Source organism: Prinia subflava, chromosome 17, assembly GCF_021018805.1.
Source record: "Prinia subflava isolate CZ2003 ecotype Zambia chromosome 17, Cam_Psub_1.2, whole genome shotgun sequence".
In the NCBI taxonomy this organism is placed as follows: Eukaryota; Metazoa; Chordata; class Aves; order Passeriformes; family Cisticolidae; genus Prinia; species Prinia subflava.
In genome coordinates, this window is record NC_086263.1 from 15,686,519 (window position 1) to 15,701,245 (window position 14,727).

At 56.9% G+C, this 14,727-nt stretch overlaps 1 protein-coding gene across 3 annotated transcripts in view; it reads left to right on the forward strand.

Moving 5' to 3' along the window:
• PRKCB (protein kinase C beta) overlaps positions 1-14,727 on the forward strand; it is an 89,672-nt gene that overhangs the window by 59,787 nt on the left and 15,158 nt on the right. For all 3 annotated transcript variants that reach the window (XR_010082511.1, XR_010082510.1, XM_063414139.1), the window contains exons 8-15: positions 661-757; positions 2,546-2,692; positions 5,130-5,303; positions 8,790-8,881; positions 9,720-9,782; positions 11,282-11,420; positions 13,219-13,299; positions 13,552-13,659. Coding sequence is in view for 1 of the 3 variants with exons in the window: in XM_063414139.1 (XP_063270209.1) it covers positions 661-757; positions 2,546-2,692; positions 5,130-5,303; positions 8,790-8,881; positions 9,720-9,782; positions 11,282-11,420; positions 13,219-13,299; positions 13,552-13,659 (901 nt within the window). In the remaining 2 variants the exon portion in view is untranslated. The remainder of the gene's footprint in view (positions 1-660; positions 758-2,545; positions 2,693-5,129; positions 5,304-8,789; positions 8,882-9,719; positions 9,783-11,281; positions 11,421-13,218; positions 13,300-13,551; positions 13,660-14,727) is intronic.

Below are 14,727 nucleotides of genomic sequence, written 5' to 3' on the forward strand. Positions count from 1 at the left end.
GAGTAAACTGAAGGAGAAGGAGCTCTGATCCATATTTCATACCTAAACAACTGCAGTTAATGGAGAAGACAGGCTCGAAAGCAGAGCCTGTGCTGGGCACACAGGGCTTTGCTCCTGGAGCAGCCCCTGGCATTAAACCTGGCCAAGATCCATCCTGGGTGTGGAGCCCCCAGCAGGCTGAAGCTCCTGGGATCTGAGTGGCGTTTCCATGATTTCTGATAATTGCTGCTTGAGCTTTTCTCCTCCTCGGGAGGAGCATCCTGCCTGTGTGCTCAGCGCCAGCCTGGCACTGGCACGTGCCATGTGCTGTCCTCGTGGGGCAGCTGATGGATGGGGCTTGCCCACGCCTGTGCCCGTGGCTGTCACGAGAAACACGAGCTTGACAGGGGGTTTGGGGTCAGGGTTGGGTTGGAAGGGACTCCAGGGCTCTGTGTGCAGGCAGGGGATGCACCCCTGGGGGTCCCCAGGACAGCGAGGGTCCCTGCAGCCACCGAGGGTCCCTGCAGCCACCGAGGGTCTGGGGCTTGCTGAGGGGTGGTTTGGGGTTCCTGTCCTGGGGAGGGTCCCCTGGGTGCTGGCTCAGCAGGGCAGAGCTGTGCTGGGGCAGGGGTGAGCTCCTGCCCCCCTGCAGCCCCTGACCCGTCCTCCCTGTCCCTCCAGGTTCAAGCTGCTCAGCCAGGAGGAGGGCGAGTATTTCAACGTCCCCGTGCCCCCCGAGGGGGAAGAAGGAAACGAGGAGCTGAGGCAGAAGTTTGAGGTGAGCTGATTGTTCTTGCAGCAGGGGTTTTCCTCACTGTCTGCCTGGTGTGCTGTCAGCAAGGGACTTTCCCTGCCAGCTCTTCCCCTGGCAGTGCAGGGAACGTGGAGCAGGGTCCAACCCCCAAAGAAGCCCCAAGGAGAAATGTCTGTTTATTACTTAATAAGCCATGGAAGTTCTTGCTGAATGATTGATGCAGACATTGCTGAACCAGCAGAAATTTGCCATTTTTTGGTGTAGCTGAAGTCTCCACAGGGCCCTGGGAATGAGTGTGGTACATCTGCAGACTCACATGCAATGAGCCATACAGAAATAAGAGAGTTGCCCTTATGGTTCTCAGCATGAACTCTGTAATTGTAGCAGAGACTGGAGAGTTAGCTCCTGTTCCCCTTTCTTTTTTATCTTACTTATACACAGCTTTCCTGAATATCCAAGGAAAGACAGTTCTAATACAACAATGGTTACAACCAATGGTTTTGGCTGTACAAACAACTGGCTTTTATTGTATTTCGTGATCTTCCAGTGGTGTTAAGACGGTCTGGGCAGTCAGAGGATGAGTTTGTCCAGTGGTGCCAGAACACAGCTGTCCCCTGACCTTGCTGTGTGTCCCCACTCCTCCCCTGCAGGGTGTCTCAGGCAGGGAATCCCCTTCCAGCTGGGGGTGGCTGTGCTGGTGCTGGGGTGAGGAGTGGGGCGTGCTGGAGCTGGGCACAGCCGTGCTCACACCAGCAGTGGGTGAAAATCCCAGACCATTCCTTGGGTCTGCAGTGCAGGAGCTGTTCCAGTGCTCGCAGGTGACCTTGAGTGGGGAATTCTGCAGCCTGGAGAACCTTGTGAGAACCAATTAGCAGCAGCAGAGGCTCGAGATTCCCCGTGAGGTGCTATCTGGAGGGGCTGCCAGCAGCAGCCAAATTGAACCGCCGGGATCGGGTTAATGGAATTTCACGCTAGGCTGAGCTCGGCACAGGCCTCACACTGCCACACATTTCTGTAAATTAACAGGGAATGAATTGTGAGAGAGCTTTTAGGGGAGGAGGAGCAGCACATCACAGCCCCTGGCCCAGGGAGGAGGCGCTGGGCCATAGCTGGGGGCTGGGGTTTAAAAATGGGGGGGTTTGTGAGGGTCCTCAGTGGGCAGCTGTGATGGCCAGGGGGCTGGGGCGGCTGTCTGTCTGTCTGGGGGTGCAGGAGGGGCTCTCTGTCTGTCTGTTTGAGGGGTTGTCTGTTCTGGACTGTTCCAAATGGATTTGTGGCTTCCTCTGTGATTCCCTCCAGTATCAGATACAATCACAGAGTATCTCAAATGGAAGGGACTATAGGGCATAGCTGGATAAAAAGTCCCATGTTTTACCTTCATATATTTATATTCACCCCTCTTTTTCTGGTGAGGTACGAGACAGAAGCCAGCTTTTGCCCTAAAAGAGCTTATCTAGGCCTCTTTCCTGTGCTTTGGATGATCTGGACACGGTGTAGGGTGGCAAGGCAGGCTGCTGTGTCCTACTGGCACTGGGAGAGGGGTGAGCACAGGCAGAGGTCACTCCCAGTTGTTCTGGCAGAGGTTAACTGGGAAGCAGCTGAGCAGTGCCATGTGCCAGGGCTGGGGGCTTCTCCAGTGCCTTTCCTGGTGCCACCCATGGAAAAGGCTCCCAAAGCTCAGGGTGGTTTTTGAGCTGGGAAATTGCTGCTGAGGTGGGGTTTTGGGAGCACCAGCTGGGGTTATAATGCCCGTTCTCCCTGCCCCATCTGTCGTGTTTTCTCCTCCTCCCTGCCCCATCCCCACCTCTGCAGAGAGCCAAGATTGGAACGGGGTCCAAGGCCGCGGATGAGAAGACCAGAAATGCCATTTCCAAACTGGACAACAACGGCAGCCGGGACCGGATGAAGCTCTCGGACTTCAACTTCCTGATGGTGCTGGGAAAAGGCAGCTTTGGGAAGGTGAGGCCCCCAGCACTGTCTGCAGGGAGCTCGTGGGACTGGGAGCACTGGTGCCACGGTGCTGGGAGCCCAGCTCGGCTCCCCGTCTCAGCAGGAACACCAGGGATGTCTGCTGAGACCACAGAATCCTTTCGGGAGGCAGGGGATGAGCTGTGTCTTTAAAGCTCTTTTTTATTTGGTTGGGGTTTTCTTCTTCTCTACAAATATACGGGAACATTTTAATTAACTTCCCAGACCGGTTGTGAGCGGTAACAGAATTTCATTCTCCTGATAATGATGTGACTTGGAGCCTTCATTTTTCTTGGGGTCTTGCCAACTCTTCTGATTTCCATGCGGGATCCCAGTGCTCCAGGGAACGCTGGGCTCTGCAGGAGGTGGGTGCAGTGTTTGCTGGTGTGATGGCTGGCCCAGCCCCACTCTCATTAGTGAATTGCCTTAATTGCAGGGAATATTGCTGTGCCTGCAGGCTCATTGCTTGGGCAGGTAGTGGAGAGGAGGAGGGTGTGCAGGGATGCTCCCCTGAGCACAGGGGTGCAGCAGGAGCATCCCTTCTTTCCCAGCCTTCTGCTGCCTTTGGAGCTTTGGGAGCTCCAGCTGTGGGCGTTTGCTCCTCTCCAGAGGTGGAGAGCTCAGAGACCCATGGAGGCGTTTGGGACAGACAGGGAATGGGGAGGTCCTGAGGGTCCCCAGCCCCAGAGCACCAGCCCTGCCCTCGGCCTGGCACCCTTTCCTGTGGGTTGGCATCCTGGCATGCAGGAAAGCCCCGTGCCTCATGGCCCCTGTGCTGTCACACAGAAATGTCCCCTCTCCCCTCCCTCCCAGCACCCCATCCCTGCCAAACCCAGTGCCTGGCATCTGGAGACTCCGTGGCTGCGCCGTGTCCCCGCCGCCTTCTCCCCTTAAATTTGAGAAACATTAGCAAACTCCTCAGCCGGCTCTGGCTTATATAAGGGAATGTGTGACAGAAACTGTTCCCTGGAACAGAACGTTATAAATATGCTAATTAGCGCTAATTAAAACAGCACGTTGGTTTCTCCGGGTGGATGCAGCCTCGCCCTCACGTGTGCCTGCACTTCCCCAGGCATCCCTGCTGCCCCGGCGTCCCGGCACGGGGACACCCAGGTGCCACAGCTCCATCCCACCTCCTGTGCGTGCCAGAGGTGCCAGATGTTCGGGAGGAGCCGGGCAGAGGTGCCTGGAGCAGGGAGAACAGCCCAGCTCCCTGCAGTTCCCCAGCCCCTGGCTGTGTCCATGGCACTGCCATCCTTCTCCAAGGCTGGCACCGCATCCTCCCCTCCCCTGGGCTGGCACCTGCTCCTGTGCCTGGCTGCCTGCTGCCAGCTCCCTCCTGCCGGTCCCTGCTGGCTGGGAGAGCTCTTGGACCGCAGTCTCACTGTTCCAGTGAGCCCCTGTCTGTCTCGTTTAACCCTTCAGCATCAGGAGCTCAGGCTGACTGCTCAGTGCTTTTCTCTCCGCACGCTCGGCTCTGCAGGGTCAGGAGCAGCAGCGTGTTGGCCTCAGTGGAGTTTGACAAACTTGCATTCTCTGTGTTCAGAATATCTCCAGTTCTTCTGCTGGAGCATTCCCAAACAAATACTCTATATTACAGGAATAAATCAAGTTAAATATCAGCTTTTTTTCTGCACCAATAAAAAGTTAAAAAAGAATGCAATCTGCTTCCCAGCGAGTGCGCTGGCAGATGGAGGTCCCCCGAGCCAGGCAGCCGGGTTTAGGGGGTGGAAAATGCCTTGGAAAAGAGGGGCTTGGGGGTGTGTGTGGTCCTGGCTTGGCGTGTTCAGCCCCAGGACACAGATGGTGCCATGGGCTCCCCGTGGGTGCCCAGGACTGGGCTGGTGGCAGCTCCACGGGGCTGGCACGGGCAGGGAGACGCTCCCACGGGGGAGGCAGCGCTTGGCACAGCCCACCCCGGCTGTGCTTTGCTGTATTATAAATAGAGGAGAGTGAAATTAGGCGGCTTGCTCATGTTTTTACAGCTAATCCATCCGTGGTGCTCTCGAGCTGTCAGGCTTCCCGGGGTTTGTGTTGTTTTGCTGAGCAGGGCGGGGCCCTGGGCTGCTGCACTTCTGGGTTCCAGCACATTGGGAGAGTTCCCTGGGCTGTGAAAACCTTGCAGCTCTGCTCTGCTCTGGGTGGGAAACGTGCTGGAGGATGAGCTGGGCTCAGATATCATCAAACCCCTTGGGCTGGGCTCCTCGAGGCAGTGAGGTGCTGAGGGAGGAGATGTGTTACTCCTCAGAGTCCCTGAGTGCTCTTGGGAATACCCTGGCAGGGTTTGGGGTTTTCTGTGGTTTGGCACCTGCAGCTCGGGCTCTGAGGGGAGCCACGGGATAACGAGGCTGTGGCTGTGACCATTTCAGCTCAGGGCACTGTAGATCCCTGTCCCCGTGGCTCCACACGTGTCCTGTCCCTCGTGCAGGTGATGCTGGCAGAGAGGAAGGGCACGGACGAGCTCTACGCCGTGAAGATCCTGAAGAAGGACGTGGTGATCCAGGATGACGATGTGGAGTGCACCATGGTGGAGAAGCGTGTCCTGGCCCTCTCGGGGAAGCCTCCCTTCCTCACCCAGCTCCACTCCTGCTTCCAGACCATGGTAAGGGCTGCTGCCACAGCTGCAGCCACCAAGGGCCATGGTGGTCTGGGGACCCTGAGCACTGAGAGCCTGACACTGGAAAATGGACTGGGCTGGTGCCCAAGGCCAGGCTGGACAGGGCTGGGAGCAGCCTGGCACAGTGGGAGGTGTCCCTGCCCATGGCAAGGGTGGCACTGGATGAGCTTTGAGGTCCCTTCCAACCCAAACCATTCCAAGATTTTCTGTTCTCTGTACATCACCACGCTTGCCAAGGCAATTGTGTACTCTGTGCCTTGGAGCCTCACACCTTCTCCAGTTCATGGGCAAAAGTGCCTCCAGGGCCCAGATGTGGCTGTGTGACGTGGAAGTGCAATGTCCAGTGGCTGCACCCTGGGATGTGCCAACAGGGAGCTGCTGGTGGCACTAGAGGTGATTTCCCAGCCCCTCAGGTGCCCCCAGCCCACAGCGTCCCTTACGGTCCAGTAGCAAAGTGCTGCACTTGTTCCCAGGACTCATTCCTCTGATCAGAGCCCTGAGCAGAGAGAGAAACCCAATCCAAACTGCGGGAAATCCACTTTTCCATGGCTGTGTGGTTGGGTTTGTCTGAGTCAGGAGTGGAGAGGGGGACAGGGGCCCTTGGGTACAATCCCTGCCCGGCCCTTGAGCAGCCTGTGAATGAGAGTGTCCAGGTGCACGTCAGTGGGAGCGGGCACAGGGAATCAGCAGAGTCCTTTAGAGCGATGGCAATGCTTTCCAGGAGGATTACATTTTAATATTATCCCAGAAATTTCATTTACCAAACACATTGAGTGTATTTAAAGCCTGCAGCCCGGCTTTGCAGCACGGCAATCAGGATGTGGCAGGAGCAGCTATTTCACACAGCATCTCCCTGGCATCTGGAGTGAGTCAGTGGGATTATTCCTGGCAGACCTATAGTAGCTTAATAGTAATCGTATTTGTAATGTAATCAAAATGTATAGCAGGGTGTATTATCAAACGCTGGCACAAAGCACTTTGATTTCTGGGAGCACAGTCCAGAGCACAATTCTCTGCCGGGGCTGTTGGCTCAGCGGCTTCGGGAGACAGAAAAGCCCTAAATCTGCATTTTAAAGAAAAAGGGGAAGACGAGCAAGGAGAGAGCTCCTGCCTGGGGCTGGAGGGCAAGAGGTGCCTGTGCTGGGGGTCTGGGGTGCTCTGAAAGGTCCCAGGTCAGCCCAGGCTCTGGGAGGGGGGTGAGCTGGGGGTCCCTGGGTGTCCCCAGGTGAGCTGTGCCTTTGCTGTGACCTCTGGGGCACAGCAGTGAAGGTCACAGCAGCCACAGCCACACTGAGATGATAAATCACAGGATCCTGGAATGGTCTGGGTTGGAAGGGACCTTGAGGATCATCCATGGGCAGGGACAACTTCCACTGTCCCAGGCTGCTCCAAGCCCTGTCCAAGCTGGCCTTGGGCACTGCCAGGGATCCAGGGGCAGCCCCAGCTGCTCTGGGCACCCTGTGCCAGGGCCTGCCCACCCTCCCAGGGAAGGATTTCTCCCCAATATCTAGTGAGGTGTGGCTGGGGAGCGGGGCTGCTGTCCTGGCTCTGCCTCTTGCTCGCAGCGTGCAGTCGGGCAGGGCATGGAGCAGTTGATGAGGAGGGCACTGGAGGAGCCCTGTGAGCGTCATCTGGGCTGCCCAGGGACAGGGCAGTGCCACCAGGCTCTGCAGTGGGATTACATCCCCATGCAGTGCTGCTGCTCAGCGAGTTGGATGCTCCAGGCTTGGCCAGAGCATCCTCTGTGGCACGGGCAGGGGCTGGGACAGCTCAGTGCCCACCCGTGCCCGCAGCCCGTGGGCAGCCCAGCCCTCTGCCTGCTGCAGCCACGGCGCTGCTTCCCCGGAGCACCAGCCTTGCCTTCCCTTCCCCGCCCAGAGCAGCAGCTCAGCTCCCGCTTTTAGAGCTCAGCTGGCTGCCTCAAGAGCCCGTCTTTTTGATGCTCTTCCTCCTCGAGCACACCGATATATTTAGGAGGCAGCTGCAGCGAGCCCGGCGCTGCTCCGCCGCCGCGGCTGTCAGGGGCTGCCTGCTCAAGGTGACATTGCCACAGCCAGGGCTGTGCTGCACGCAGGGGCTGCTCCCCAGTCCTGGGCAGCTGAGAATTCCCCATCAGCTCTGCCCCATCAGTGCCGCGTGTTCCACACAGCCCCATGGCCCCGTGCTGCTGGCTGGGATCCCCTGTGCTGCCCCACAGACCACCTCCTCTGGCTGGCACTGCCAGCCTGGAAATATCCCATGGGTGCTGACCCCACCTCCTCTGGCTGGCACTGCCAGCCTGGAAATATCCCATGGGTGCTGACCCCACCTCCTCTGGCTGGCACTGCCAGCCTGGAAATATCCCATGGGTGCTGACCCCACCTCCTCTGGCTGGCACTGCCAGCCTGGAAATATCCCATGGGTGCTGACCCCACCTCCTCTGGCTGGCACTGCCAGGGTGGGAAATGCCCCGTGGGTGCTGACCCCAGTTCCCCCACAGCCCTGGTTATGGCAGAGCTCCAGCTGCATCTCTTGTGGGCTCCCTGTCCTTCCTGTCTGAAAAGCAGGGCAAAGCTTATTTCAGGAGGAAATGAGCAATGGGAAATTTTTTATTATGTAATGCTGCCAACCTGCAGCTCCCGCAGTGCTCCAGCCTCTGTGTCCTTCCTTCCTCCCGTGGGTGGCATGGGGCAACCCGGGGTTGTCACTGTGGGCCCTTGTCCCCAGTCCCTCTCTGGCTCTCCTGGAGCCCCTTCAGGCCCTGGAGGGGCTGTGAGCTCTCCCTGGAGCCTTCTCTAGTCCAGGTGAACATTCCCAGCTGTCCCAGCTGGCTCCAGAGCAGAGGGGCTCCAGCCCTGGGAGCAGCTCCATGGCCTCCTCTGCCCTCCCTTAACCCCACGTGAACACGACCAGAGTGACCCCTCAGACCGGGCTGGAAGGAGTGAGGAGAGGGGTGCAGCCCCCTCCTGCCCCCCAGCTGGGCCAGGGGTCCCCTGCAGACCTGTGCACCCCAGCACTGCCATCCTGGGGGGGACTGCAGTGTCACACGTCCCTCTGGTGCTTGGCCAGTCCTGCTGGTTCTGGATGGGGTTTGGTCCCCATGGGAGCTGCTCCTGTCTCCTGAGCATGCCTTGGCTGAAGCCTTGCAGTGCCTGGGGAAATCCTGCAGGGACCTGCAGAGCAACACTCTGGAAATGGCTTCTGTCAAGGACAGCAAATGTATTCCTGGGAAGTGAAAATCCCTCCTTTGGGGATTCCTGCACTTGCCCTCTCCAGTGGATCTGTCTGCAGAGGGGCAGAGCTCCAGTCCTGAGCATTCCCAAGGAATTAATCCTTATGGCTCTGTATGAGCCCCTGCAGCCCAGGGAGGACAGGGAGGATGACTATTTCCCTGGAATTGGAGCTGCCAGTCACCTCGGTGCCTGTTTCTGACCCCTGCAGGTTCTCTGCTCTGATAATCCTGTTGCTAATTGCTTGCTCCTTTTCCTTCAGGATCGCCTGTATTTTGTGATGGAATATGTGAATGGTGGGGACTTGATGTACCAGATCCAGCAGGTCGGGAGGTTCAAGGAGCCCCACGCTGTGTAAGTTTGGCACCTTGGGGTCGGTATGGGATGTGCCTGTGTCACGGGGCTGGAAACAGAGTCCAAGGCACAGACTTGGCAGTGCAGCTCCTGGGCAGAGATCAGGAATGGGAAGATGCAGAACTCCTTGCCTGATGCTGGTGCCTGCACCTCACCCTTGGGGTATATTGTGCTTTCAGGTAATTGAGCTAAACAGATAAATGTAGGTAAATAAAGGCACAAGGCAGGGAGGTTTGGAGGCTTCCTGGGAGACACCCGGCCTCTGCTCTGCATGGTCCTTTCCCAGGGGAAGGGAGATGTTGAGTTCTGGCTCTTCTGCTGGCATGGCCAACCCAAGTGTTAACTGGGGGCTTTTGTCTCCTGCTCTTGAGAGCTGGACAGAGCAGGATGTGTTCCTGAAAACCTCCAGATGCTCACATATAACCCACAAGCACTGAGCAGAGCCTGCTGGGCTGAACCAGGGTCTTCCTTTGGCAGAGTCCTCTGAGACCCGGAATATTCCCACAGGCAGTGGTGGCAGCACCTGCTGCCTCGGGGACAGGGATGACTTTCCGAGCCGTGCTGGCAGCGTGTGGTGAGGAGCAGCCTGGATCCAGCTCCTGCTCAATCTGTGTAACCAGGAGTGACAGCCCCCAGCAGCCCGGTGGCATCGCTGCCCGCTGCCAGCTCAGGCTGCCCCGGATCATCCTGGTGTGATCCTTCTCTGGAATCTCTCTGCCGTGGCTGCCTTGTCCTTTGCTCACACCTGCCTGACGCCTTCCTTCACTGCCATCCAGTTGGAAAGATTTTCATTTATCTCCTTTAATTATCAGTCTTCCTTTCAAACCTCCTCTTTCAGATTCTACGCTGCAGAAATAGCCATCGGGCTCTTCTTCCTGCAGAGCAAAGGCATCATTTATCGGTAGGTGAGCGGGCTCCTCCTCCTCCTTCTCCTCCTCCTCCCTCCCTTCCCCTGAGCTCCAGCCAGAGCCGGGGCTCTGGGGTCCCGCCCTGCCTGTGCCATGGATGGGGGCTGGCAGCTGCCCACAGGTGGAATGACAGGATCCTTTGGGATCCTTCACGTTGGAAAAGACCCGTGGGATCCCTGAGTCCAGCCATCAATTCCCGACATGTCCCAAAGGGAGCCGGGAGCCGCGGGGTGCCCCTGCTCTGGGGGAGGTTCCTGTTTTACCCCGGTTCATGGGAAGGCAGCTCTGGCTCTCTCCTGCCCCTGTTCCATGTGTTCCTCTCCACACAACACAAATGCTCCCTGGCAGCCTGGACCTGCTCCAGCCCCAAATTTGGCTGCAGGGCGCTGCTCTCCTACCATGGCACTGCAGTCAGCCCTTGCCAGTGGCTGGTTCCGAGCTCTGCGGTGCCACTCTGTCACTTCTGCTTCAGCCACTGAGGCTTCTTTGCCACTCCCAATATGACGCCAGCACCCAGAGGTGGCTGGGTCACTGCCATGTGTGGGACCAGGCTCACAGGCTGCTGGTTCAGCTCTGCAACCAGCATTCGACGCTCTTCCCTGCCTGGGAGAATTCCCAGAGCCCAGGGTGGAGCAGAGCATCCTAATGAGTGTCAGATACCATTAAGTGCTCTGTGAAGGGAGATGCCAGCAGTGCTGCTGGAGTCAGGAGATGCTAAAGATGAAAGAAGTGGAACAAACTTGACGTGAGGGCTGGTTTTTGCCATCAGCTGCTACGGAGAGATTCTAGGTCTGTTGGTCCCCAGTGGCTCTGCTTCCTTCGTTTCTCTGAATCTGAATCCCAGCTCGTGTCCGTCTGCCTTTGGACTGTCAGGGTTCTGAGCACGGACATGATAATTAGAAAATACGGCCTTAAACCCAGCAAGAATGTATGAACTGCACCAAAATACCCAGTGTTTGCTACAAAAGTGTCCTTGAGGCTGGAGCATCCACCTCTGGAGTGGTGGCTCAAGGCTGGGATTCAGGCCCGGGGATCAGCACTTGGATCCAGCTCTGCAGCTTGTGCAAAGGAGCAGAGCTCCTGGGGTTGGGTACAAACAGGGATTGTGGGGGTGAGGATCAGAGGGAAACACTGCTGGTTTGTATTTCAGGGGGAGCAGAGCACAGGTGAGGCAGGGACTTGTGCTGAGTAGGTGCTTCTCCATGGCCAGAGCTCTAAGTGCACTTTGATTTTCACGGGAGCAGAAGGAAAAAATCAATTAAATCCATCTCCTGCCAGATGAGTGTTTTCCATCGCACACTTCAAAGCGCTGTGCCCAACACAGCATTCCTGTGGCTTAAAAGTGAAATCAACACTCCATCCTGACAGATCTCTGGCTTATTTTTACTGGTTTCTCCAAACATTGTCCTACAAAGGGTGTGGGTGTGAGACGCAGGCGGAGCTCGGAGCTCTGGCACAGGGCGTTGTGTCACGGCTTTGCTCTACCCTGCAGAGACCTGAAGCTGGACAATGTGATGCTGGACAGCGAGGGGCACATAAAGATCGCCGACTTTGGCATGTGCAAGGAGAACATCTGGGACGGGGTGACCACCAAGACCTTCTGTGGCACTCCGGACTACATCGCGCCCGAGGTAGGGACGGGTGAAGGTGGGCGGGCGGCCGGGCAGCCTCCGCCCTGCCCCTCCCCTGGGGTCACCTGGCTTTGGGCAGCTCCCAGCTGAAGCAGGGACATTGAGGAGTTCACCAGCAGCCTGCAAAGTTGGTGCCCTCGGCACTGCCCATCCCCACATCCCCCTGAGGGAACCGGGGTGCTGGGTCTGCCTCCCTGTCGTGCTGTGTCCTGCCTCCCCCCCGAAGGGCAGCACATCCTCAGCTGCTCCCCCTTTTCCCTCCCTGGGGGTTTGTCCATCCTGCTGGAAGCTCTGTGCCTGTTCTGTCCTTGGCCCAGACCCACTGCAGGCTGCTCCTCACTTGTTCCCTTGCTCCTGGAAATGACAGACCCAGGAGCTCAGCTCTGCCCCTCACTGTGTGTGGTAGAAGCTTCCAGCACCACATGACCAGTGAGAAACAGAGAATTACCAGTGGATAATATTTTCATGTGGAGTGGAAATCCTTAGATCTCTCCAGCTCACTGTTTGCAGTGAGGGGCCCTGTGTCTGATGGGGAGAGGCTCCCCATCCACGGCTCTAGATCCCCAGGAAATGATTTAACATTTTGTTATTACTGATGTGATAGAGCCACACATGACACTTCCATGAAGTGCTGTATGGGCACAGTTTAATGCCAGACTTGTGAAATTCAGAGGAGTCACTATTCTCAAATGTCTGTTCCCTTCACTTAAAAACATCCCTCTAAACTCTTGTCAGTCTGCTGAATTTGCAATGATGAAGTTAATATTTATTCATTTAAATGTTTTAGAGGAAGAGATTCTCTTTGTGAGGACATCAGTGCACTTGTGTGCTAAAGCACTCTGTGTCTGCTGCACCCAGTGAGGTTTCCCATTATTGGATGCAATGTGTGCTCCATCCAGGATTAATGCTGGGGCTGTTGGTGCAGAGCTTGTCTGTGGGTGATTAATGCTCCTTCAGAGCAGGACAAATGACCAGTTCTCCATGTGTTTGCCCAAGTGTTTTCACTTTAATTCTTATTTCCTTCTCCTTGCTGTAATTTGTGTTTTTCCAAAAGAAAAACAGCAAATGGGAATTTAGGAAGCAAATCACTTTGGCACTCAGGAAAGGCATTAAAGGCTCCTGCCCGTGGGTCCCAGGGGAGCCCCTGCTGCCTTTGGGAGCAGCAGTGAGGCTGTGTGGTTGTGGTGCCATGGCCACGCTCCAGCCTGGGCCCTTCTGCTGCTCTGTGCCTCCTTCAGGGAGCTGCAACGAGGCCAGTGTGGCTCCAGGGTACAACTGTCCTGCCACTTGCTTGACCCATTTCTGGGCCTTTTCCTATTCCAGGCAGAGCTGTGCGTGCCCAGGTGACAGGGACAGCCTGTGAGCAAACAGCCCATGTGTGATTCCCTCTGAACAGAGCTGCTGTCACCTGCTGGGCTGTGTCACCTGCTGGGCTGTGTCACCTGCTGAGCTGTGACCTTCCCAAACCCGCAGTGGGGGACAGCACAGGACAGGGGATTCCTCTTGAGTGCTCTTTCCTTTTAAAGCCTTTATGGTGTGGACTGTTCACACCCGAATTTCCCGGGGTGTGGTAAAGAGCAAGGGCAGGGACTCTGGGTGTGCCCAGGGCAGGGATTTCAGTGCTGAAATGTGTCCCAGGGAACAACCCCGTCCTTGTGAGCTGCTGCAGCTGGGCATGGCTGTGCCCTGAGGGCTGGGGTGCAGTGCTGCTGCTGCTGCTGCTGCTGTTTGCAGACATTGCTGGCCAGTCCTGAGGCAGCAGGTCAGGGTGCAGTGCTGCTCTTGCTGTTGTTTGCAGATCATTGCTTACCAGCCCTACGGGAAGTCTGTGGATTGGTGGGCGTTCGGAGTCCTGCTCTACGAGATGTTGGCTGGCCAGGTAATTGAGTTTTAATTGATTTCTCTGGGCTGGGTCACGTTCCTTTGTGAGCACAGTGTGGATCTGCCATGCTTGGCACGTGGATGGGGCATCTCCCTGAGCTGGGGGTGACCCCGGGGACACAGCCCTGGGCACTGCAGTGACAAGACTCGTGTGACATGCCCGGGGCTGGCTCCATGGCGAAGGAGCACAGCAGGCACGGGAGCTTGGAGCTCCAGGAACACCCCTGAAGCTGTGTCTGCTCTGCTCTAGGCCCCCTTTGAGGGGGAGGATGAAGACGAGCTCTTCCAGTCCATCATGGAGCACAACGTGGCCTACCCCAAGTCCATGTCCAAGGAGGCAGTGGCGATCTGCAAAGGGGTAAGGGCTGGGCTGGGCCCTCTGCTGGGCTGGGGGTGGGTGGGGAGGGGCAGCCTGCACCCCTGGGTCACCCCACTGCCCCCCAGCATGGCCAGGCTCTGACACGGTTGGGTTCTGGTGCCTGTGCCCTCCAGTCCTAAAGCCACAGCTCGTGCTACTGAGGCTGTGTGCACTAAACCCAGGTTAAAATAACACCTGCATCCTCCCCGTGCCCAGGAGTACAGCTGGGACCTGGGGCAGGGGCGGGCAGGAGGGAGCTGGGTGTTGGCTGGGGTGGGAAGGGAGTGCCCTGCCCAGACACCCTGTGCCCCACCAGGTGAGGACAGGGCAGCTCTGTGAACCTTTGCCTGAAATGGAAAATGATGCTCAGGGAAAATGGATGTGATTCTCAAAGAGTTTTCCAAGATCACACACAAAACCTTCATCCTTCCACTTGGCTGTGATGAGTTGCCCTTCAGGACAACCTGAAGCTCTGGTGGTGTCTCCGTGAGGTCAGGGCAGCATTTCCATTGTCCTGTCCTAATTTGCAGTGAAGCTCTGCCCTGCCCAGCATCCCAAGCTGGGCTCTCCATGGACTGGGCCTAGGCCTGACTTAATTGCAGCCTGAGTTAATTTGGGATGTGATGGATAAAGGCTGGCAAGGTCCTGATGTTGTTCTGTGTGCTTGGGACTGAGCCTCATCTCACCCCCCAGTGCCACACACTGCTATAAATAAGTGTTTGTGTAGGAATTTAAGAAATGTTTGCTTATAATAGTTAATATTGAAAATATCTGAATGTTCTCTACCTCAAAATAGTGTTTCTATCTCCAAATGACACATCCTGCGCTTACCGCTCCCACTGCGGCATTTCAGAGCCTCTTCCTGGCGTTGCCAGGATTCTCAGCTGCTGTCACAGAGGGAAAGTCACTTGTCCCGTGGGGAAAAGCTGCTGCAGGAGCTCCCACCTGAACGGGGCCCAGGGAGGGGGTGCTGCCCTGCCACAGCCAGCAGGACACAGGAAAATCAAGTCCTAAATTCAGAAACCACGCGGGTGTTTGGAGGGGGATCCCACCGAGGCTGTCACCATG